At 51.5% G+C, this 23,780-nt stretch overlaps 1 protein-coding gene and 1 long non-coding RNA gene across 2 annotated transcripts; one reads left to right on the plus strand and one right to left on the minus strand.

Annotated features, from left to right (window-relative positions):
• Positions 1-282: 282 nt before the first annotated feature.
• On the minus strand, positions 283-15,412 carry LOC146764649 (uncharacterized). Its single transcript, XM_085564260.1, has 8 exons — positions 15,293-15,412; positions 9,728-9,797; positions 8,949-9,029; positions 6,984-7,064; positions 6,230-6,289; positions 5,249-5,413; positions 4,735-4,890; positions 283-872 (listed from the first exon to the last, which is right to left on the minus strand). Exons 1-7 carry the CDS (start codon positions 15,350-15,352, stop codon positions 4,778-4,780), a joined length of 630 nt encoding a protein of 209 aa, XP_085420386.1. The 5' UTR covers positions 15,353-15,412; the 3' UTR covers positions 283-872; positions 4,735-4,777.
• On the plus strand, positions 6,508-18,928 carry LOC146764650 (uncharacterized). Its single transcript, XR_014950680.1, has 2 exons — positions 6,508-13,018; positions 16,024-18,928. It is a non-coding gene; the product is annotated as an uncharacterized LOC146764650 (long non-coding RNA).
• The last annotated feature ends 4,852 nt before the right edge of the window (positions 18,929-23,780 follow it).

The following is a 23,780-nucleotide window of genomic DNA, read 5'->3' on the forward strand; positions in this document are numbered from 1 at the left end:
GACCCTGATGGCTCTGCTGCTCTCGGGTGTAGCCCCTGCTCCGACCAGCAGGTCACGGGAATCGGCCCCTTCCAGCGGCTCCTCCGAGTGTCCAACCCGCCGAGATGTTTACCTCCGGAGGAATTTTTCCGGCTTTTGTCAAGGACTCCTGGCACAGTTTCTTCTTGTTGAGCCCAAACTTTTACACGGAGGCACCAGTCTGTTGAAACCTCCCTCGTGGGTCCCCCTGATGGGGAGACCCCTAAAAATTTCTGTGCCAGGAATGAGAGACGGACGGGACTCTTGGTTTTTAATTCTGCAGGTCATTGTTTATTTTTCTCTTACCAGAAATTCTGCACGCTGTCTACATCTCAGACTTAGCGTACAAAGAGAAGGCACCAAAAGTCATAAGAAACAAAGATTTGAGGTCTTTTAAAGCTATTCCATCCAATTAATTCTTAGAACATACTTCATTTCTACCTTTCTACCAATAACTATTTTTCTGTCCACATAATATGTGCATTGCGGTTCTTTCTAATCTATCATCCTGTGCTCCCAACATTGCAGAAAATGGAGTAGATGAAGAACAAGAAGGAGATCAGACAATGCCCAAAATTCTCCATCTTGTCTCCAATCCACCTCCATATTAAAAACCCCAAAATTTAAGTTTTTCAGCCTTTGATAAGCTATACTACTATCTATTTTGCACACTCGTAGATTCCAATTAATCTCAAAATCTTGGAAGCTTTCTCCATGGACGAAGGCGAAAAGCAGTGCTCTCCTGGGGATCAGGACATCTCAGGACAGGCAGGAAAATATTCCCTCCATTCCGACAGAGAAGAGTGCCTCTGGCATATGGGAAGGAGATTCTTGGATAATTTAGGACAAACCCCCTGTAAAAGATAAAAAGTCTATAATAAACTTCTACGTGGTGCATTCCTAGAAAATTGACACACTATTGAGCCCAAGAGAGGAAAAAGAATTCTAAATATGAAAATGAAATTAAATTTTCCTGTGTAATAGTCCTGGGAAAATCCCCTATTATGGGATCCCCGAAATATGTACATTTTGGGAAAACATGAATAACCAAGGAGAGGAGTACTGAAAAGCACCAGACAGCTTATTCTGGACATGTGGGAAAAAGCTTATCCAAAACTCCCTCCCCCGTGGAAAGGAAGTTGTACTCTAGGAATTATACAACCAAGATTCTTTCTGCTGCCAAAACAAGACAGAGATAATTTAGGAATACCAGTCTACAATGCCTTAAACAGAGACAAAAGAGAATTAATCAGAGAAACTGGGGGACATCAAAAGTGGGGTAACGAGGAGTGGCCTCCTGAAGGAATAAAACAAACACAGGGTCCGGCCACCTGGGCACGGGGTGGGAGTTGAGGATATCACACCCCAATAGATATGTGAAACCGAATCAAAGGACTCCAAGCATTTGTAGAAATTGTAACTAATGAAACAGCCAGTGTCACACTGTGACAGGAAATAAGTTACAGAAGCAGGTTAGATGGAAAAGGAAAAGAACTTAAAAAAGTAAACTCTATTTTCTGATTCCACTATATATACAACAGCAAAAATGACAGTGGATTGGAGGGTGAAACTGTCCAGGGTTCTGGCTGGCACTGGGTCTGTGGTTCTGGCTGGCACTTGGTCTGTGGTTCTTGGTCTGTGGTTCTTGGTCTGTGGTTCTGGCTGGCACTGGGTCTGGGTTCTGGCTGGCACTGGGTCTGTGGTTCTTGGTCTGTGGTTCTGGCTGGCACTGGGTCTGGGTTCTGGCTGGCACTGGGTCTGGGTTCTGGCTGGCACTGGGTCTGTGGTTCTTGGTCTGTGGTTCTGGCTGGCACTGGGTCTGTGGTTCTTGGTCTGTGGTTCTGGCTGGCACTGGGTCAGGGTTCTGGCTGGCACTGGGTCTGGGTTCTGGCTGGCACTGGGTCCGTGGTTCTGTTTGTTGTTGCTGCCACCGTTGTAATTTTTTGCCTTCTTTTACATATCTATCTTAGTAAAGAACTGTTATTCCTTTCCCGTATCTTTGCCTGAAAGCCCAATAATTTTGCAGTTCTAATACTTTGGGAGGAAGGTGGTCACATTTTGGATTCCACGGCAGGTTGCCGCTTTCCTTGGCAGACATCTGTCTTTCAAAGCAAGACAAAGGGAGGTGGATTTCCCTGCAGGAGACCTCTCTGGTTTGCCATACAATGGGAGGGGCTGTAGCTGCAGGGCTACACTGGTCCCATCTGCTGTGGGGATGCACCTTCCCCACCACAGCCCAGCAGCTCCTTGACTATTTCCTGGTGCCAACTGCAACTTCCCCATTGCAATATTTCCAGAGTGCCTTCAAATCGGCTCATTGTCCACAGTAATTTCCAGGTTTTGATTCTTCTCGGGATGTGTCCCCTAACACACACTGGAGGGGGATCCAAACAGAGCTACCAACGATCTGCTCTGAGGCCACTCCCTCACTCCCCTCCTCTCCACTCTGTTTTCTTAACTAGTTCTGCTCTCATGTCTCCAAAAGGAATCAGTAAATCAGGGTGTGTGATAATTCCCAGACATAGGGCTCCTGGCTCTAACTTCTCTGCGGTCCAAGGAGTGCTAAAAGCTGCTGGGAGATGAGCTCAGCCTCTCCTTCACTTTCAGATGGGAAGGAGAGGCCAGGGGAATGGCCAGACCATGGACTGAAAAGGAGATGGGATTTCACAGAGAAGGAGCTCCCAGGGAACAAAGGAGCCACTTTTGTGCTCCAGCTGCCCATGGGGACACTTGGCAGGCTCCACTGTCCTTCCTGAGAGGAAGGACCAGCATCCCTGGGACACTGATCATGCCTGCCCTGAGGGGACACCTTGTCTCAGCAATGACACTGGGCCTTTGCAGTTCAAAAAGACCAAGAAGTCTCTGGATTCCATCCCCTGCCAAAGAGGACCCATCTTCAAAGCACAGTGGAGGATTAATGATCCAGGTCCTGAGCTGTTTTGTCCAGGAAAATGACACTGTTCATGGCAAGCTTTGGGAAAGGAAAGCTTTGGGAAAGCGTTTTGTCTGGAGCTGACAGAAGAGAAGCCACACCAGGACAGACTGAGCCCTCCTGAGCCAGCCAGGACAAGGCCTGAGCCCAAGATTCCCTTAAGCTCCTCCTCTGGGGCTCTCCCACTCCCATGGCCCTTCTCTCCCTCAAGTGTCCACCTCCCAAGGTTCGAGAGCACATGGGCTCTGGAAAGAATCACAGGATCACAGAATATCCTGAGCTGCAAGGGACACACAGGGTTCATTGATTCCAGCTCCTGGCTCTACCCAGGACACCCCAACAATCCCATCCTGTGCCTGGGGCGTTGTCTAAGCACTCCTGGAGCTCTGGCAGCCCTGGGGCCATGAGCAGACCCTGGGGAGCATGTTCAGTGCCTCAGAACCCTCTGGGGAAGAACCTTTCCCTGATATCCAGCCTACCCTGGCACAGTTTCAGCTGTTACCTCAGGTCTGGTCATGAGAGAGGAGAAAGGAACAAAAAGCTCCTCCTATCCTGACAAATCACCAAATGGGTAAGACTGGAAGGGACCACTTAAGGTTTTCTAGTCCAAACTCCCACTCAAACAGGGTCTCCCAGGGACCATCAGTCAAATTTATATCTAGCTGGCTTTTGAATTTTTCCACAGAAGGAGCCTCACAACCTCTCTCAGAACTTCTCCCTGTGCTGTTACCCTCACAGTAATGAAGGTCTTGCTTGTGTTTTGGTGGAATTTCCTTTGTTTCTGTTCTTGTCCATTGCCTGTCATCCCATTGCTCAGCACCACCAAGAAGAGCCCAGCTCCATCCTCCTGACATCCACCCTTCAAACAATTCTGCCCATTGATGGCATCCCCTCCTTAGCCTTTTCTTCTCCAGACCAAACAGGCCCAGCTCCTTCAGCCTCTCCTCACCAGAGGGATGCTCCAGGCCTGTGACCATCTTTGTAGCTCCTCAGTTGGGCCCGTCCCAAGAGCTCCAGATTTCTCTTCTACTGAGGAACCCAGCATGGGACACAGAGCTCCAGATGTGCCCCACTAGGGCTGCCCCTCCCTTGGAGGTTGGCAAAGCTCTTCCTAAGGCAGCCCAGGCACTCATGGGCCTTCCTGGCCACAAAGACAGATTGCTGGCTCTTGGACAGCTCTTTGTCCACCACAACTCCCAGGTCCTTCTCTGCAGAGCTACTTTCCTTACTAGGTTCTTTGAATTGCTTTGGATGGATGGACTGCAGCAGGGCTGGGGAAAGATCACAGGCCCTGTGGGTATTCCTGAAGCTTTGGCAGAGGCCTGGGGGGCAGGATGGGGAGCAGGGATCGCCTCTCTCCATCTCCCCAGACAGCATCTGACGGAGACAACACTCTGTCATGAGGAAGATGAGTGGGCAGCGGGATTTGGACACTCTTACCAGAGGTCAGGTCGTGTCAGGCCATACCTACACACACTCGCCAAAGACAAGAGGGCCAAAAGGGGCTTTGAGAACCTGCAGAGCATATTTCAGCACAGAGGAGTTTCAGGGTCACAGATCACAAATGCTGAGAGGCTCAGAAAACCTGACTTCAGTTGCAGGATGGATTGTGCTGCTGCATCCCATGACTACAGTCAGGTTCTTCGGGCCTCTACCCACGTAAGGACTGTCCCTCCCCATCCCCTCTGAGCAGCTGAGCAGCAGGAGCTCACAGGGTGGTTGGCCTGTAGAGCAGATTTTGCCTTCAGAGAGATGGAAGCTTGCTTAATCATGGCCCTGCTCACCTTGTTACTTCTCCTGGTCTGCTCTGAGAAGCTGAAACTCATGCTATGGTGACTCCACCAATTGCTGTAAACGTTCTTCCAGACTTTCAATTCTTTGTGAGAGCTGCTGGAAATTGCTAATCATCTCAGCACTTGAAATTCCCCTCTCATTCTCTCCTGTGAAGAAAGAACAATGGCACTGGGTCACTAATGATTCCTCCTTGAGGGGGAGACCAGCTCTCTGACACGAGGATACCCAAAAGCTCTGGTTTCGTGTCCCTGACAGAGGTCTCTGCTCTCACAGACACATCCAGGTCCTGCTCAGGGAAGCTCCTCTCCCTGCAGATCATCACCAGGGAAACAAGGCTGAGCTCACATGTGCCCCAGCATGGGACCAGCACTGGGGGAGCAGGAGAAGGGCGGTGGGAAAGGGAGAGGGACGGGGACAGCACTTCAAGGAGGGACCCTTGGCAAGTATCAGGCAATGAGAGAACTCCCAGCACAAAAAGGTCTGCTTGGCAATGGCCCTGCTCACCTTGGTTCTCCTCCGGCTGTGCTCTGCGGCACTGACACTCACACTGTCTGGACTCCTTTAATTCTTTGAGATATTCCTGCAAGGCTTTCACTGTTTTTATGAGCTCCTGGGAGGATTCATCTGTACTAGATTCCAGGGCTTTTGTGGTCTTCTCATTGCTCTTTCCTGTAGAAAAGGATTGGTGTCAGTGGGAAGCTGACATTGCTCGCTTGATGGGGAGACCTGAGGACCCCATCCTGCTTGAGGATAAACAAATCCTCAGTTTTAAAGTCTCTTCTTGAGGGTTTCTTCTTGAGTCTTCTTCTGGTTGGTTTTTGGTTTCCTCTACTCCAGACTGTTCTCCAGGCTGGAAAAAGCCCACAGCTGGGACATCTCTGCACCCTGGGATCCTGGGCATCTAGATAGGGATGGGCAAAGGACTGACTGGAGGCTTTGGAAATGGGAATTTATGGACAGGTGGGATTGCTCCATCTGACAGCACCGGGCCCTCCTGCATGACAGACCTCTGGATCTCCTTCCTGCTTGCCAGGGTTTAGTTTCCAGGTGGTGCGGGCAAGGACTGGCACTCACCTGCAGAAAGGTTTTTTGCCTTTTGTCCCTGTAGCTAAGCTCAGGGTGAGATTCCTCCTTTAGTGTTCAAAGAAAGGAAAGGAAATCCCAGAAGGGATGTGCTATGTCTTTGAAATCGTTACCAATAGCGAGGAACATCCCCTGCTAGAGCAGGATGTGTCCCTGGCCAAAGGAGGTCACCCCTCTGACCAGACTGATCCCAGCCCAAAGGCCAGGCCTCCTGCTGTGCTCTGGAAGGGGTTCTGCAGGGAATGTGCCCAGGAGAGAGACCTCCACTGGCCTCACTTCTCTGAGGGATAACACATCCCATCCCATCCCATCCCATCCCATCCCATCCCATCCCATCCCATCCCATCCCAAGTGTTCCCAAGTGTGGCCACAGACAAGAGCAATGGGACCCAGCACACTTACTTGATTCATCGAATATCATTTCTACAATCTTCTCAACCACACTCTTAGCAACCAGACATACTGGACATCAGGTACACATGAAAATAAAATTAAACAGAAAACCAGGACATTTAACAAGGATCTTTATCCAAGCAATGCCAGGACTGCCCTGAGCAGGTTCAGGGGAAGAACACATCCCACTCCTGGCCCAGGAGCCAAGAGGTCCTGTGCACCAGGAGCCCCACAGCAGTGCTGGGGGTTCCTGACCCTCGGGGCCCACTGAGGCTCTCCTGGGCCAGGAAGCTGCCTCAGCTGCCACAGCACTCGGGCACCACACAGGTGCCTCAGTCCCACCAGAGCCACCCACGAGAGGGTGAGACTCTGCTGCCTCACACTCTGGGAGTGGAGAGGGATGTCCCAGGTCCCTTCTCTGTCCCTTGGCACATTCACAGCCTGACCCTCAAAGCCCTGCTCAGCAACACCCCTTGCTAGAGCAGGATGTGTCCTTGGCCAAAGGAGGTCACCCCTCTGGCCAGACTGATCCCAGCCCAAAGGCCAGGCCTCCTGCTGTGCTCTGGAAGGGGTTCTGCAGGGAATGTGCCCAGGAGAGAGACCTCCACTGGCCTCACTTCTCTGAGGGATAACACATCCCATCCCATCCCATCCCATCCCATCCCATCCCATCCCATCCCATCCCATCCCATCCCATCCCATCCCATCCCAAGGGTTCCCAAGGATGGCCTCTGACAAGAGCAATGGGATCCAGCACACTTACCGAATGTTTCAATTATCATTTCTACACCTTTCAATATCTTTGATCTGCCTTTCTTAGCCAGACTGCCATCAGCCACAGTTGCTGCACATCAGGTACACATGAAAATAAAATCAAACAGAAAACCAGGACATTTAACAAGGATCTTTGTCCAAATAATGCCAGGACTGCCCTGAGCAGGTTCAGGGGAGAAAAAATCCCACTCCTGGCCCAGGAGCCAAGAGGTCCTGTGCACCAGGAGCCCACAGCAGTGCTGGGGGTTCCTGACCCTCAGGGCCCACTGAGGCTCACTTCTCTCAGGGATAACACATTCCATCCCATCCCATCCCATCCCATCCCATCCCATCCCATCCCATCCCATCCCATCCCATCCCATCCCATCTCTATGATGATGTCCTGGGGTGATTTTATGATGCTCGTTTCCCCTCTTGTGTGTTCTGTTTATGCTGGATATTATATTCTGTGCCTTCAAATGGGCTCTGAGACCGAAGGCGGGGCGAAGAAGAAGCAGAGTTTTGTTTTCAGCCTGCACTCACTCCTGCACAATCTGCTGGAACACAGAACTGCTCTGTGTTTTCTGGGCACGGACGGGGCTGAACACTACACTCCTTTGCTTTTGAGTTAGTTTAGCCAACTGAGGCAGTCCAAGTTTTCCCTGGACCGGTTTTCTTTCCCTTTTCTTGGATCCATTTGAACCTGCTCCAGACCGGGAGCTGGGGAAACACCAAGAGCTCACACTTTGCAGCCCAGCGCAGCCTGCTCTGGGCAGCAGCACCTTTCCCAGGGCTGGAGGGACCGATAACAGAGTGGCCACTCCCAGGAGAGACCTTCTGAATTTGTCATCTCTTCCGAGCGCCAAATGAGTTTTGTCATCTGCTATTGTTCATTTTGTGTGCTGGGTGCTTTGCTTGTTTAAATAAACAGGTTTTTCCCACTTCTCTCTGAGGAAGTTCTCCCCAAACCGATTGGGGGGAGGAGCTGTGTGGGTTGGCTTTCTGGGGGGCCCTTTTTGGAGGTTTTCTCCCAAATTTGCCCTAAACCAGGACAAATAATTGGCACCCAACGTGCAGCTTGAGAGAGTGGAAAAAACCCTGTTCTAATTGTATATTGGTTCCAATTACTGTGTGTTGCTGTAGAGCAGTCAGTAGCCATATTCTTTGAATTGATAATGTCTTTTGGGGTGGAGGCCTGCAGGTTTCTGGTCCCTGGGGTTTTTTGAGATCTTAATCCCTCTATGGTCCCTAGGTTTCTTTTCTTGTCCAGGAATATCTCTGGTGTTGTCCCTAATACGTAGGTTTTGCAGTAGAAGGGCACTGACCAGAATATCCATCGGGCTGGGCTTGGGTGTCATGGCTTGCAGGGGGTTTATAAAGGTGCTGAGTTCTGTTCCAGGAATGTATGGTTCATGGTCATGGTTGTGCAGCCAGTTTGTTAGAGGGGAAGCAGGGGATGAGACTTTTCAGCCTTTGCTTTCCTTCTTCTCCTCTAAATCTCTTGCCTCTCTATTGGAGAATGTTCAGTTTTCCCTGACTGTTAAAGAGACCATCTTCCTGGTGTTTAATCTGGAAAGCTTTCTCTCTACAGTCTGCAGTCCCTCTAGAATGAGGGCTGAGATTTCTAGAGGGGCTGATGAGACCCCTGACCCAGGAGAAGCCCCAGGTGTGAGAAATCCTGAGTGGTGTGGGAAATGGGAGGATATGGGCCAAATCCTGAATAAATTTTCTGACCCTGCTGTGCCAGATATGTTAGAGCTCCAGGACGAGCAGGAGTCCAAGGCCAAACATCGAAGTGGCACGCCACTGTCGATATTGCCAATGGATTTTTCTCCAATCCTCTGGCAGCAGAATGCAGGCCTAAGTTTGCCTTCACGTGGAGGGGTGTGCAGTGCACCTGGAACTGACTGCCCTGGGGGTAGAAGGGTTCCCAAGGGTGGCCTCTGACAAGAGCAATGGGATCCAGCACACTTACTTGATTCATCGAGCATAATTTCTATGCCTTTGAATATCTTTGCTATGCCTTTCTTAGCCAGACTGCCATCAGCCACAGTTGCTGCACATCAGGTACACATGAAAATAAAATCAAAAAGAAAACCAGGACATTTTACAAGGGTCTTTATCCAAGCAATGCCAGGACTGCCCTGAGCAGGTTCTGGGGAAGAACACATCCCACTCCTGGCCCAGGAGCCAAGAGGTCCTGTGCACCAGGAGCCCCACAGCAGTGCTGGGGGTTCCTGACCCTCAGGGCCCACTGAGGCTCTCCTGGGCCAGGAAGCTGCTTCAGCTGCCACAGCACTCGGGCACCACACAGGTGCCTCAGTCCCACCAGAGCACAGGCACCCACGAGAGTGTGAGACTCTGCTGCCTCACACTCTGGGAGTGGAGAGGGATGTCCCAGGTCCCTTCTCTGTCCCTTGGCACATTCACAGCCTGACCCTCAAAGCCCTGCTCAGCAACACCCCCTGCTAGAGCAGGATGTGTCCCTGGCCAAAGGAGGTCACCCCTCTGACCAGACTGATCCCAGCCTGAAGGTCAGGCCTCCTGCTGTGCTCTGGAAGGGGTTCTGCAGGGAATGTGCCCAGGAGAGAGACCTCCACTGGCCTCACTTCTCTGAGGGATAACACATTCCATCCCATCCCATCCCATCCCATCCCATCCCATCCCATCCCATCCCATCCCATCCCATCCCATCCCATCCCATCCCAGTGTGGCCACTGACAAGAGCAATGGGATGCATGACTCCACACTTACTTGTGGACTCCATTTGTTCATCTTGGTCATGCTGAGATGAGCTCTTTTTTTCTGTGGCCATTAGGTTCACCTGAAAAGGAAAAGAAAAATGAAAAAGTGGAAGATTCACTATGATATTTCCCCTTAGGACTTAAAATTGCATTTAAGAGCTTTCTTTGGGACACATCTATCTCTTATACTGCTCAAACCCCCAGTCTACTCAGGATTTCTCAATTTTCTGATTTTCCCTTCCATCCGTGCCCAAACAGAATACAGCTCTTTTCAAAATGTTCAGTCCTTGTTTCTTGTCTCTTGTATCCCTTTCTCTGGGTTCACTCTGGGTTCACACTGGTTTCACTTGCAATGCAAGGGAAAAGAGGGGCAAAACCTCTGCGGTGAGCACAGCACTAGAGAAGATAACGCAGTTGATAAGATGTTCTGTTGTACTCCCAGCTGGTCCCTAACCCATCTTGTCTGCCCCTGAGCTCTGAGAATTCTCACAGACACACACATCATCTTCCTTGGCCAAAATTAAGACCTTCTGCATTTGCAGAGTGCAGAACCTGGTGTTCAACCCCAACCACAATTTTCCACAAAGGAAAGGGACCATTTCCCATTCCTTCAGACTCAAATCCTGGAGGTTTTCCTGACCAGCTATGAAGAAATCTATGGTGAAAGGACAAGTGGCCTTGGCTGCCCGATGCCCACCAAACTTCTCTCACTCCCCCTCCTCAATTGGACAGGAGGAAAAAATACAACTGAAGAGCTCACAGAGAGCTTGGGACATCCCTCTCCAGGTGCCACCATGGGTAGACCAGACTGGACTTGGGGACTTGGACTTGGGGACAATTGCTTTGCTTTGCTTTCTCAGCAATTCCCAATAGAGCAGCAAGCCGAGGAACCAAGACAGAACTGAAACCACCTCACTGCCCCTCTCCCCTCCTCCTGGTTGTGAACACACCTGGTGCAGGTGGCTGGGCCGGCTGCAAGCTGAGCTCCAGGTGGGAGCCTGAGACAAGAGCTCGTGAACAGCCAACAAAGCACAACAAAGGCACCAAGAGCGGTGGCACAGCTGGGGAAGGGACACCGAGAGACCTGGCAGGAGCTGAGGGCTCGGGAGGAAGAGCCAGACTTGAGCCTTGGGCATGCAGACTGTGAGGGGATGAAACTGAGGGGCTCCCTCGCTGGGGGAGCAGCTCAGGCTGTTCCTGTGTCACTGCACTGGGAAGAAATGGCTTTATGGAGTCACACAGCTGAGACTCTGCTCTGGGAAAGCTGGGCTGGAGCCAGGGAGGACCCAGGGGCTGAGCCTGGGAGTGGGGGAGTCCAGCAGGGCCCATTGGGGCACTGGAGCTGCTGCTGTGGAGGGGCTCCGGTCCCAGCACTGAACATCTCTGGTGGCTGCAGCGTGATGGACAGAGAGCCTCGGGAAGGGTCAGATGGGGAAGTTTCCTAAATATCCTCTTCTGCACAGCCGGCTGCAGAAAGCAGAGCCCTGCTGACCCTTCCAGCAAAGCCGCCTGTCCCTTCAGAGCACATCCATCAGAGCAGCAGTGACGAGGGGAAGACAGGAACAGCGACTGCTCAGGAGCGAGGAGAGGTCTGCTCAGGGCACAGCTCGCTGCCCTGCTCTGCTCTCCCTCTCCTTCCTGCACTGCACTTCCCTGTGCTGTCTGCTCTCTGTGACTTTCTGTTTGCTTTGCCCTGGGCCACGTTCCAGAGAGGGAGGAGGAGCTGGACTGAATTAAGAACCCCTTACCAAAAGCTGCTGCATGTCCAGAAAGCTTTCCTGCGGTTCAAAGGGAGGACAGACCCAGGTGAGGAAAAGAACTCCACTGAGGATAGAAATAGAGAAATGCCAGCAGGGACCCAGGAGAAGTCACAGCCCCAGGGCCCACGGCTGTCCCACGGGGCTAGCTGAAGGTCAGACAGGAAACGCCAGGGCTGCTTTCCCAGCACTGAACCCTGCTCTGTTTCCTCCCACTCCCTTTTCCTATTTTGCTCTGCTCTGAAAGGAGGGAAAGCAAATAAATGGCATAAAATGCTCAGTTTGAGGGGTTTTGTCCTGAAAGCAGGGCAACAGCGTGATGGCTTCTCAAACAGTGCCAATGAAGAGATGATGTGCATGAGGAGCTGTCCTGAACGTGCCTCTGCCTTTGGTAACTGATGGACACAGACATTTACCTCAGATCACTCATGGAAAGGTGGATGTGCTTCCAGGGATGCCTCACCCCACTGCTCACAGTCAGAGACAAATCGTTCTCTCTGGCTCTTTCTCATGTTTAGAAGGAGCCCTGATAACTGGGTTATATAGGAAAATTATTTTATGCAGGGCCAGATCGGCAATCCTGAGCCAAAGCTGAAGCTTTGAGGGTGAAAAAGAAAACGAATGAGGAAGGGCAGGAGAGGGGAGAAGAAGAAAATGAAGGGGGATGGGGGGGAGAGAGGAGAAAGAGAAAGTATGGCCAGAAAGAAAAAAAAAGGAAGAAAAAAAGAAGAAACTCTCTCTTCTGCATTGTCAGTGATGGCTTTGTAGCCCAGAGACCAACAGAGTCTGGTCTGCCAACAGAGGCCCAATAAATCAGACACTTTGAATTCTGCATTAAGTCTAATACAACATTAACTCCAGCATTTAAGTTAAATCCAGGAGGATTGTACAAGTGGTGGTGAAATCTCATTATGCTTTGTCTGGGTGCTAAGGTGAGCTATTATTTTTCTATTTTATATTATTAAGTTCTACTCACTCCATGAAATAATTATTCATTATATATTCAGACTAAAACTTTTTCTGATCAGCCATGATCAAAGAAACAAACAATTGGCCATAATGCATTCATGGCATCCAGGCTGTGCCTAATCAATATGCTACTTACTTTTTACTTTTCTCCCAGTTAATGTGTAGCAAGTGTCATAGCAACAACTATTGAGATCATACAAAAAACCATTAACTAAGTAAGGCCTGAATTGACAGGTTTGTCTCTGCACTGTAGGAATGAATTCGGAACTGGATTAGTGTCTGCAGACTGTGGGCGGGAAGGGACAATGGACTTTGAACGGGAACTCTATGAAATATTAACTCTGTGGTGTCCCTCCATCCCTTCTTGGCTGGTCCCCCACCCTCTGCAGCACAGCTGGGCGCTGCTGAGGCAGAGACCCCGAAAGCCCTGGGGGCTCTGAGGGCAGCTGGGCTCCCTCAAACCTCAGCAAAGCCCAGGGAAGGCGCCCGGAGGGCCTGGGGAGCAGCGTGCTTTCCCCACTCGGTCCCCCCTGGCAGAACCGGACTCTCGGGGGCCTCAGCAGTGCCCAGCCCAGGTGAGAGCCCGGGAAGTCTTGTGAGGAGGGGGTGCCACCGCTGCGTGCTGCCAACAGCGATTCCACCGGCCTCGCCCAGAGGGGCGACTGCGGATCCTGCAGCTTGCTCTGCTGCGGACGCTTCTGCTTGGGCAGGGCCACGCTCTTGCTGCTGGTTCTGTTGCTGCAGACACCGATATTCCTAAGGAAATGCCGCTGGCACCTGGAGGACAGCTGGGGCAGTGCCAGCTGGGGCAGTGCCGCCTCAGTGACCCAGCGGCGCGGTGGCTCCTGGCTGCCACAGCCCCGCTGTGCCCAGGCAGGTGTGCTGTGACTGTGCCGGGCACGGGGCTCAAACCCTGCCCTGCCTGCGCTCCTGCTCTCACTGCCCCGGCTGCTCTTGCCTTGCTCTGCTGCTGGCTCATGTGCTGCGCCTGCCCTGAGCTGCCTTTTCACCCCAGAGCTCGCCCAGCCCAGCCCAGAGCCCCAGGAGATGAGTGCTTTACTCCTGGCTCTTGGAGAGACCCTTCCTGCCCTCGGAAGGGGCTGCCCTGCACAGCCCATCAGATTTCCTGAGAGGCATTTACGGGAAATCCCTGTAAATCCCAGAAAGGAGGTGCTGGGGGGCAGGGAGGAGCCCGTGGGGGTGGGAACCCGCTGCAGCTGCCACCACCTGGTTCAGCACCCCAAGCTCCTCACAGTCTTCTCCTCTGGAGCCCCAGCTCCGTGCTCAGCTGCTGGCCTCATTCCCTGCCCCTTGGTGCCCAGGACCCCGCTATTTCCTGGCTGTGACAGCCCAGCCTGGCACCGATGAGCACATCCCTGCCCAGCTCTTCCTGGTGGGGCTGGACCAGGTCCCCGTGAGCGTCCCCCTGTTCACCCACCAGGCAGCTCTGCTGAGCCATCGTCCCCAGATCCCCCACACTGCTGGAGCCCTTTGCTTTGCCTGGCCGTGAATGCCAGGCCAGTTGCCATTCCCCATGGGAACCTGCTCACTGGCCTGGAGAACCCTCCAGGTTGCCCCCAGAGCTCTTCTGCCAACTCCCCCAGATGGTCAGGGAGTTTCTGAACTGCGTCCCCCCGTTTCTGACCCCGCCACTGCTCGCTCACACAAATCCTCTTAACCTCTGCCCATCCTGCTGAGGATCTCCGGGTCTCCCAGCTGCTCTTCACACCTCCCATCCTCATCCCGACACTCCTCCGGCAGAGCCTCTCCCCTTCCACTGCATCCCACCAGCACTCACAGCCTTCCAAGCCATCTAGGGATGGGGTTGGCTCCGCAGAAAAAATTATGTCGGCAGCTTCTGAGATCAAAACAAGCAATTCTGGGTTCTGAAGGGATCAGGAACTCCCATTCAGGAGCATCTGGGCTAAGAAACTGCAACTTTGGGAGCTCTGGGACTCAGGGATTTAGGGAGCTCTGGGGTCCCAAACACTGATTTAGGGAGATTTTGGGCTCTGAACAAGCCCAAACTTTAGGCAGCATTGGGGTTGGGAAACACCAATTTAGGGAGCATTTGACTCAAAACCACTGATTTGGGGAACTTTTGGCCTCAGAAGGCCCCCTCTAGGCAGCTTTTCAGCTCAACATTCCAATTTAGGGAGCTCCTGGGCTCAGAAGCACATGTTTAAGGAATTGCAGTATTCAGAAAGGGATCTCAGGAAGCTTTGCGGGTCAGGAAAAGCAATTTGGGGAGCTTCAGGGCTCAGAATCACCAATTTAATGAGCTGTGGGGCTCAGAAAAATCAGTGTCCAGAAACTTGGGGCTCAACAGCAGCAATTTAGGATACTTTGGGACTCAGCAATACCATTTCAAGGTGCTTCTGCCCTCAAAAACCAGCATTTGGGGAACTTCACGGCTGAGAACACAGAAGTTTCAGGAGCACTGGGGCTCAGAAGCACCCACACGGGGAGTTTTTGGGGATTGAAACAGCATTTGGGTTCAGAAATACTGATTAAGGGAACACTGGGGCTCTTAAATACCAATTTAGGGACACAAGCTTACAAAGCCCTGGTTTGGGGAGTTCAAGGCTGAGAAAAAATCCTGTCAGGAGCTCTGGGAATCAGGAAGTGTGATTTGGGGATATTTTCAGATCAGCAAGAACGAAATAGAGAGCTTCTGGGCGCCAATAAAAAACCCAATTAAACCAATTTTGCGCTCTGCAGTCCCCACTTGGGACGCTTTGGAGCTCCATAAGCAGCGATTTCGGGAGCTTTTGGGCTGAGAAACACCGATTTCGGGAGCAGAAGGAGCGAGCCCTGGGGAAACTCGGGAGAGGAAACTCGGCGCTTACCTGGCACAGGGATGGGGGGAAGCAGCTCCGGGCTGGGCTGGGAGCACCGGGGCTGCTCATCCCGGCTTTATCTCCCCCTGCCCGGCCCCGTTCCCACCCCTCGGGCTTCTCCCTCCGCCCCGCACCTCCTTTCCCATCTTTACACCGATTTCCCCTAAGTCACGCTCAGCCTGGAAACTGAAAGTGAAAATGCTCCCTGTGTTATGCGAATTTCACAATGCCAGAGGTTTATGTCCAAAACGGAGACAAAAGGGTCCTGTAACTTTACTCAAGTAAAGGTAGAGGCCATGAGATGTTTACCCTGGGGTCTCTCAATTTTTTTGAAGACACAGCCTCCTTTTCAGTGCTGTTTTCCCATCCACATCACCCTCTGTCTTTCCCCATTGGCTGAGGTACTTGAGAGGTACAGACTCCCCGAATCACCTAATACCTATCCCCTCCCAATATGCACCCCTCTTTTTCTTTGTACCTCTGTTCTTCTTTTCTAAGTCCAGGGGTTTAACACAACCTTGGATAAGCAGAAATATGTGTCAATTAGTACCACTCCTCTGAAATGCATGGCTCCTCCTGTTGCTTCTTTTACCTGCCAGTATCTGGTTTTATCTACAGGCAGACTCGCAATTTGTAAAGACATGTTCCTCCCATTCCTTTAACAATTAAATTCAGACTGGGAAAATTATGGCTAACTCATCAAGTTTTGTACTTGCCTAACTCTCCAAAACCTTTATTAGTAGGAAACTTATGGGAAAAATTGAATGCAGAGATCGAGTTTTGGGACTGGTTCTTCATTCAAACAAGGAAATTTGAATGGACCCTCAGAACCACCTCTGTTGTTAATCCAGCTGTGTTTCTGTTGGCCTCCAAAGTACTCCAGAACATGATTGCCTACAAACAACCAAAGAAGTTGATTCCAGACAACAAGATTTGAAGGACAGCCCGACAGAGAGCCCAGACTGGGAGCTGTACATGGACAGAAGGAGCTTTGTTCACAAGAGTATGTGGTGACTAGGCTGAACAAAGGAGTTAATTCAAAGGCTCTAACATCAGGTGTTTCAGCACAGAAGACCAAACTGGTTGCTCTCATCCAGGCATTGGAACTGAGAAAGAAAGAAAATGATCATCTGGACGGATTCTAAGTGTGCTTTTTGTGTAGTGCCTGCCCGTGGGGCAATCTGGAGAGAGGGGTTTGTTATCAGCACAGGGTGCATCAATCGAACACGGGACACAAATATTACACCTGCTGAAAGCAGTACAAAAACCACCTGAAGCTGCAATTCTGCACTGTAGAACACACCAGACAAGTAAAATAGGGCCAAAATAGGGAAATTACTTGGCTGACAGGACAGCTAAAGAGGCTGCAGAAAAAGGCATCCGCAACAAGAGATCAGTGTACCATCTATTAAGCTAGAATATGATGCAAAAGATTTTCAGTTAAGGGATATATTATAAGCTAGACTTCACCCTGGTGGATGGGCAGTCACACCTTCTGGACGAGTTAAATTTCCCAAAAAATGATGATAGAAATGGTAGAGAGCACCAATCTATACACTGGAGTGCAGAAAAATACTTAAGACACTTAAGAAAGACAGTAATTGGCTCCAAGATGACCAGAAAGACCCCTTAAGTTTCACCAAGGGATTGGGCATAAAATTCTTAGAAGACTTAAAGATCAAAGCAGCCAAAATACTCAGTGTAACTAATTGTTGGAAATGTTCTCAACTAATGTTTGGAAGAATGGGGTTCCCTTGGAGGGCCCACCCTGTGGGGTCCCACAGCTCTGTCCCTGGGCTCTGCCTCATACCAGAGTCAGTGCAGGGGCACTTACAGAAAACTGCTGTGGAACACAGGGATACAATGATCAGTTTGACAGGATTCACTAGGCTTTCCCTTCAGGAGAAACCAAACCCTGTTCTAGTTCCAGAGGCCACGGTGTGAGAGGTTTTCTGTGCTTTACCATCACTCCCAATGCCAGTGGAACTCGGGGTGCTGGAGCTGGTCAGGGTCAGTGCCACACCACCACTCCCAGCTGCAGGACCACTGGGAAACTCCTCTGGCCCCAAGTCACCGGGAACACAACAGCAGCACAGGGAGGATCCACCAGCAGCCCACAGTGGGAAATAGGAAATCAGACCTTTGGTACTGGGAATGGGAGCTGCTGGGTGTGTGGAGACTGCCCATAAACGGCTTCCTAAAGGATGGTTTGGGTCCTGTTCCCAGGCAATGTTGGTGCCTCCCTTTAGGGCATTTCAGCAACAACCACAAGGAGGAGTTGGGGCCAAGAGCAATAACTGCAAGGAAGAGTTGAGGCCAAGAGCAACAACCACAAGGAAGACTTGGGGCCAAGAGCAACAACCACAAGGAGGAGTTGGGGTCAAGAGCAACAACTGCAAGGAGGAGTTGGGGCCAAGAGCAACAACCACAAGGAAGAGTTGGGGCCAAGAGCAACAACTGCAAGGAGGAGTTAGGGTCAAGAGCAACAACCACAAGGCAACAACCACAAGGAGGAGTTGGGGCCAAGAGCAACAACCACAAGGAGGAGTTGGGGTCAAGAGCAACAACTGCAAGGAGGAGTTGGGGCCAAGAGCAACAACCACGAGGAGGAGTTGGGGCCAAGAGCAACAACCACAAGGCAACAACCAGAAGGAAGAGTTGGCGTCAAGAGCAGAGGCCATTGATGGTGCTCCCTGCACTGACCCCCTCCCACACAGGCTCTGTGGGGCCATGGAGGGTGCTCAGAGGTGCCTGCCTTGTTCCAGGACTGCCAGATGGGCTTGGGGCTGCCCTGGATCCTCCTGGGGCAGTTCCCCGAGGGTCAGATGAGTCAGTGCCCAGACTCCTTTCCCTGTGCCTGCTGTGTCCCCTGGGCTGCAGAGCTCTCCTTTGCTGGTTTGTTGCCAGATGAGGAACTGTTGGCACCTGATGGATTAATCTCCGTGCTTATTCTGCAGGACTATGTTAAACATTAATGAAGAAGAAGAATGGGCAAGTAACCAGCCCTGTTATGCAAACTTTTTCTCCAAATTTGGGAAGCAGTACCAGGTCACTGGGCAGTCAGGTTTGACTTTGGGGTCACCAACCACCAGGGACCACCGAAGAGGCCTCTGGGACAGAGGAATACCTGCACAAAGGAAAGGAACATATGTTAATGATTACAGAGAATGATTATAATTTAGATGTTTACTCCAGGAAAATCAATGAGCATGTCTGTAAAATACAGTTTATAAGCAGGAGCTTTCCTGTACTCAGCATTCACAGTACTTGGGAGGAGATGCCCCCTTGTGCCTCTGGCTGAATAAAGAATGCTGCTTCTTAATGCTACATTGGTGTTAGGATGTTGCCCTGATTTTTAAAAGTGTTAAATTTTCTTTTACAGTTCTTTTTAAAGTTTTAAAGTTCTCATAAAACTCTTTAGCCTTCTGATAATGGTTACATATTTGAGAGTCAGAGTTCCCACACCATTTAATGTATAAATAGAAATAGTTTACATGTTTCTCTGTGGGTGGAAATAAATGATTGATCTTTGGACCAGTGTGGTTGGAGAGGTGGTACTTCCATCCTCCAATCCATGGCCATCTTTGGAATTCTGTAAATATCAGATGCTTGAATAAAACTGGGTCTTTTTCTCTTTTGAACTTACCAAGCTTCTGTGTACTCATTTTGTGTACAATGACAACATTAGGGAGTTTTGTTTTACCAATTTTAGATAACAAGTTGACAGAGAGATCCAGTCCTTTATCTGTGGGTGATGCCACCCTGGGCAGGGTCCTGCTCCCAGGCTCCATTCACTGCTGACCTGATGGGCCAGGCTGTCCCTGCAGATCCTCTGTGCTCTCCTGGCAGGTTCTGATGTCCTACAGAAAAGTGCTCTCCTGCCACCAGAGCCATCACGAGCTGCAGAGCCCCAGGCACATGACTTGGAGATCATTTGTCATCTCCAGGGCCATGGGCCACCAAAACACAACCCCTGAGCCAGCCCTCAGACCTTGATCTCACCCTCAGTGAGACCCTGATCCCACTGCACTGACTCCAGGGAGGAACAAGCAAAGCAAGGAAAGTTTATTCCTTGGGCTTGTTCTTTAGACTAACATCGAAATAAGACTGAAGCCTTCGGGCACTGCCCAAGGAGATCTCTCTGTCTGATGTAAATAAATGAGGGAGCCCAGCTGTGTCCAGCAGTGCCCCTGGCCTGTCCCTGCCTGCAGGCACAGCGTGGACACGCAGCAGGACAGGCACTGAGCTGCCAGAGCACTCCAGCCTTGGACAAGGACAACAAAGGAGAGACTGGAAGTGGGAAAAGTGCAGCTCTCGAAAGACCAGCTGCTGCTGTCCCTGGCAGTGCTGCTGGGCTGGGACTGTTTTCCCCTCTACCTCAGCACACAGGCACTGCCCTTGCAGCTGAAGGAGAGGTAACAGAGGGGAACTTTTTGAGAAATAAGTCCCTGCAAGAACATTTACTTTATTTAAACAAACAAGAACATGATGCCTCATTTAGATGGGTCAAGTTAAAGAGCTAGACAATTCAATATGGGATGATGATTAAATTTTCAGTGTGAAAATTATCACAAGATAAAAAGAGGAAAGTCTGCCCTCCCAGTCCCAGCACTATTAAAAACCTTAGAAGGGAAGCTGGGCATGTAATGTGTTACACCACGAATGCCCTGCAAAAGGAAATAGAAAGATTTTAACTTTAGAAAAGCACCCAGTCATGGCTTTTCTCAGGGCAGCCTTGAGCTCCTGGTTCCTCAGGCTGTAGATGAGGGGGTTCAGGGCTGGAGGCACCACCGAGTACAGAACTGACAGGGCCAGATTCAGGGATGGGGAGGAGATGGAGGGGGATTTCAGGTAGGCAAAAGTGCCAGTGCTGATGAACAGAGAGACCACAGCCAGGTGAGAGAGGCAGGTAGAAAAGGCTTTGTGCCGTCCCTGCTCTGAGGGGATCCTCAGCACAGCCCTGAAGGTCTGCACAGAGGAGAAAACAATGAACACAAAACAACCAAAGAGCAAACAGGCACTAACTGCAATGAGCCCAAAGTCCCTGAGGTAGGATTTGGAGCAGGAGAGCTTGAGGATCTGTGGGATTTCACAGAAGAACTGACCCAGAGTGCTGCCCTGGCACAGGGGCAGGGAAAATGTATTGGTTGTTTGCAGCAGAGCAATGAGAAAGCCACTGGCCCAGGCAGCTGCTGCCATGTGGGCACAAGCTTTGCTGCCCAGGAGGGTCCCATAGTGCAGGGGTTTGCAGATGGACACATAGTGGTTGTAGCACATGATGGTCAGGAGGGCAAGCTCTGTTCCAAGGAGGAAGATAATCAGAAAAACCTGAGCAGCACATCCTGCATAGGAGATGGTGCTGGTGCCCCAGAGGGAATTGTGCATGGCTTTGGGGACAGTGGTGCAGATGGAGCCCAGGTCGCTGAGGGCCAGGTTGAGCAGGAAGAAGAACATGGGCGTGTGCAGGTGGTGGCCGCAGGCTACGGCGCTGATGATGAGGCCGTTGCCCAGGAAGGCAGCCAGGGAGATGCCCAGGAAGAGGCAGAAGTGCAGGAGCTGCAGCTGCTGCGTGTCTGCCAGTGCCAGCAGGATGAAGTGGCTGATGGAGCTGCTGTTGGACATTTCTTCACTCTGGGCATCGTGGACTGTTGAAAGAAGAGTCAGTCCTATGCTATTTTCTTACACAGACACTGAAAATTACTTCTCTTTCTTTGGGGAAATTTCACTTACTTTATTTTTGAGTTGGTGTTTGTGCTGCTGAGTTACTGCCTCATCGTCAGCATTGCTCTCAGCCTGAACACTGGGGAGCCCAGAGGGAAAACAGGGCTCCCTGTGCCCCAGTGCAGTCAGACCTGCTGGTGCCACACAAGTGCCCTTTGATCATTTCACCTCCCTCTAGCTCAGCATGATCACACTTGAAATAAAGTGGACTTTTTGAATGCTCTGATTTAAAAATAATTTTCTTCAAACCCTTCTCCATTTCCCTGTGCAGCTGGGCAGGGAGGGGTATCCAGGGTTCCTCTGGTTTTCAGCTGCCTGGGGTTCTGCCTACTGGGAGCTGTTTCTCTCTATCCAAGCCTTGTCCCTGCCAGTGTTGCCAGAGCCCAGCCCTGCCCTGGGGGCTCAGCTCTGCCCTTTAGACCCCTCCCAGCACAGGGCACTGTCCAGGGGCATCTCCCTGGGCCTTAAGGGCAGGGCAGAAAACAGAGATGCTGCAAGCCAAGGTGCTGCTGCTGCTGTCTGTAGGTAGAGGAGGGTGAGGAGGCACTTTCTGAAGGAGATCTGAGGCAGATCTGCTGATGCCCAGGGTGACAGTGCAGGAGTCTCAGTGACACAGATAAAGCTGACAGCCCCTTTCCCTTCCCTTTAGGAGAAAGCTGAGAGCAGCCCTGGCCATGCTGCACCATCTCCACTGCGGGAGGAACCTGCCCTGATGGGGGTCACTCCTTCCACCTCCAACTTCTCCCCTGCACAGTCCATGGGGATCTGCCAGGCAGTTTGAGAGCTGCCCCTGGCAGGTGGCACATCCCCTGGGCCACCTGAGGGCTGCAGGAGCTGCTCTGCAGGACAGCCCTGGGCAGCTCTGGCTGCAGCCCCAGCTTCACCCCCTGCAGCCATCGCTGGCAGCAGGAGCCGTCCTGCCCTGTCCCTCTGACAGTGCCCAGGACAGCCCCGCTCTGGAGCACATCCTCCCCCAAACCAGAAACGGCAGCAGAGCCGTCCTTACAGGCACATCAGTCCTGTCCTGGGTCAGCTTCAGGAGATCCCTGCAGCCAGAGACTGACGGTGTCAGAAGTGGTGAAGATTTCTCCATGAATGAGCTCGGAGTTGTCCTTCCAGCTGCTTTAACCATTGCCCATGGCTCATTCCTCCCTGGTACCTGCAGGCAGTGCCCCAGCCCTGCTGGGCTGGAAGAGGAGCTGCTCCTCTGGAGAAATGTCTTTTTGAGCTCTTCTTGGTTTGCCAGGAGCCCGGCCCAGCTCAGCAGCACAGATGCAGCACAAGAACTTTAATGACCCTATTGGGGCTTTGGTGCTGTTTGCATCAGACCCAGACCCTCAGAGTGTGCTCAAAGAACTTCTCAAGAACTCAAAGTGAGATTGAAATACTGAAGTGTGGGAATCCAGGGCTTCCCTCTGGCTGCCCTGGAAGGCCTAGGACCCTGACAGGGGTCAGGAACCCCCCTGGACAGAGCCCCCAGAGACACTGGCTGTGATCTCTGTCCATGGAAAAGAGTTTTCAACCTTACAGGATGAATTACAAGCTCTGAGTGTTTGATATGAGTAGTAATTAAGTGTGGCACGGATGCAAAAGTAAAATGTTAGGATTCTAGAGGAGGGGTTCAAAGGGGACAAGATGGAGGAAATTGGGTGTGCCTTGTCCTTTTTCTCCTTCTTCATGCCCTCCATGTCTCACTGTGGTGTTGGCATTTTTCTGTTGGTTCAGGCTGGGGACACACTGTCCAACGTAGGTGACAGATATTGGCACGTTATTGTAAATGCAGCCCAGGGAGTTTCTGGTATTTAATGTTTGTAACATCCCACTGAGGGCAGAGCCCCACACGCTGCCCTGCAGGACAGAGCTGGGCAGGGCAGCAGAACATGTTAGAGATAAACAGAATAAACAACCTTGAAACCAGCACAGACCAATTATAGCTTCTTCTTTGGCAGCAGGGCAGAAAGACAGAGACTTTCTACAATCTGGGGATCATCAATAACTCAGATTCTGACACTGAAGTTTCTTGTACTTTAAATATATCCCCGGGAGGGACACGACTGAGAAAATATCCCCAGGTTCCACTCAGAGCAGAACACTGGAGGCACTGATGACAGCTGGGGACAGGCAAGGGAAAGGTGTCTCTGGTGCTGAGCAAACCTGGATGTGTTTCAGGAATGCAAAGGGCCCAGGCCTGAGCCCCAGCCCCTGGCAAGGCAGATCCTGTCCCTCCCTCATTGCTCAGGGCTCTTCCCGGGATGGGCACTGGCATGTGGGGATGTGCAGTGCCAAGGGCAGGACCATGGGGTGGCCCCTGCCAGGCTGCTGAGCAGGGACAAGGAGGCACTGAGGCCCCAGGGCTGCAAGGGTCACTTGTCCCCTGGTGGCCTCAGGCCCAGGGCCAGCAGCCATGGCCAAAGGGCTGCACAGGTTGGCTCTGTCAGGGCCTGGCAGCTGCTGCACATCCCTGAGCCCTCTGCAGCCCAGGCTGTCCCACGGTGTCCACCAAGCCTTAGTCTGACCCACACCTTCATTCACAAAGGTGTTCCATATGCAGTACATTACACAACTTTTCTATGCATATTCAACCCCTGGCCCTGCCTGTCCTCCCCTCTCATGCTAAATTGGTCTGCACCCTTCTAGGCATGTGTGGTTTGCCGTGGTGGTCCTGTGGGGTTCTCTGGTGGTCTCTGAGGATGAAGAAAGATTGTGGTCTTCCTCATGGTTGAAATTTTGAACTTTTCTCCTTTGCACGTGCACTTTTGGTCCTTTGGTGCTTATC

This window comes from Lonchura striata, chromosome 32, assembly GCF_050655825.1.
Source record: "Lonchura striata isolate lonStrDom1 chromosome 32, ASM5065582v1, whole genome shotgun sequence".
NCBI lineage: Eukaryota > Metazoa > Chordata > Aves > Passeriformes > Estrildidae > Lonchura > Lonchura striata.

Excerpts from the sequence above, each read along its gene's own strand:
- LOC146764649 (XM_085564260.1), bottom strand. The coding sequence starts at position 15,352 with ATGAGCAGCCCCGGTGCTCCCAGCCCAGCCCGGAGCTGCTTCCCCCCA. Across the intron at positions 9,030-9,727 it reads TGAACAAATGGAGTCCACAA|CAACTGTGGCTGATGGCAGT; the intron begins GTAAGTGTGGAG and ends CCTGATGTGCAG. Across the intron at positions 7,065-8,948 it reads AATTATGCTCGATGAATCAA|CAACTGTGGCTGATGGCAGT; the intron begins GTAAGTGTGCTG and ends CCTGATGTGCAG.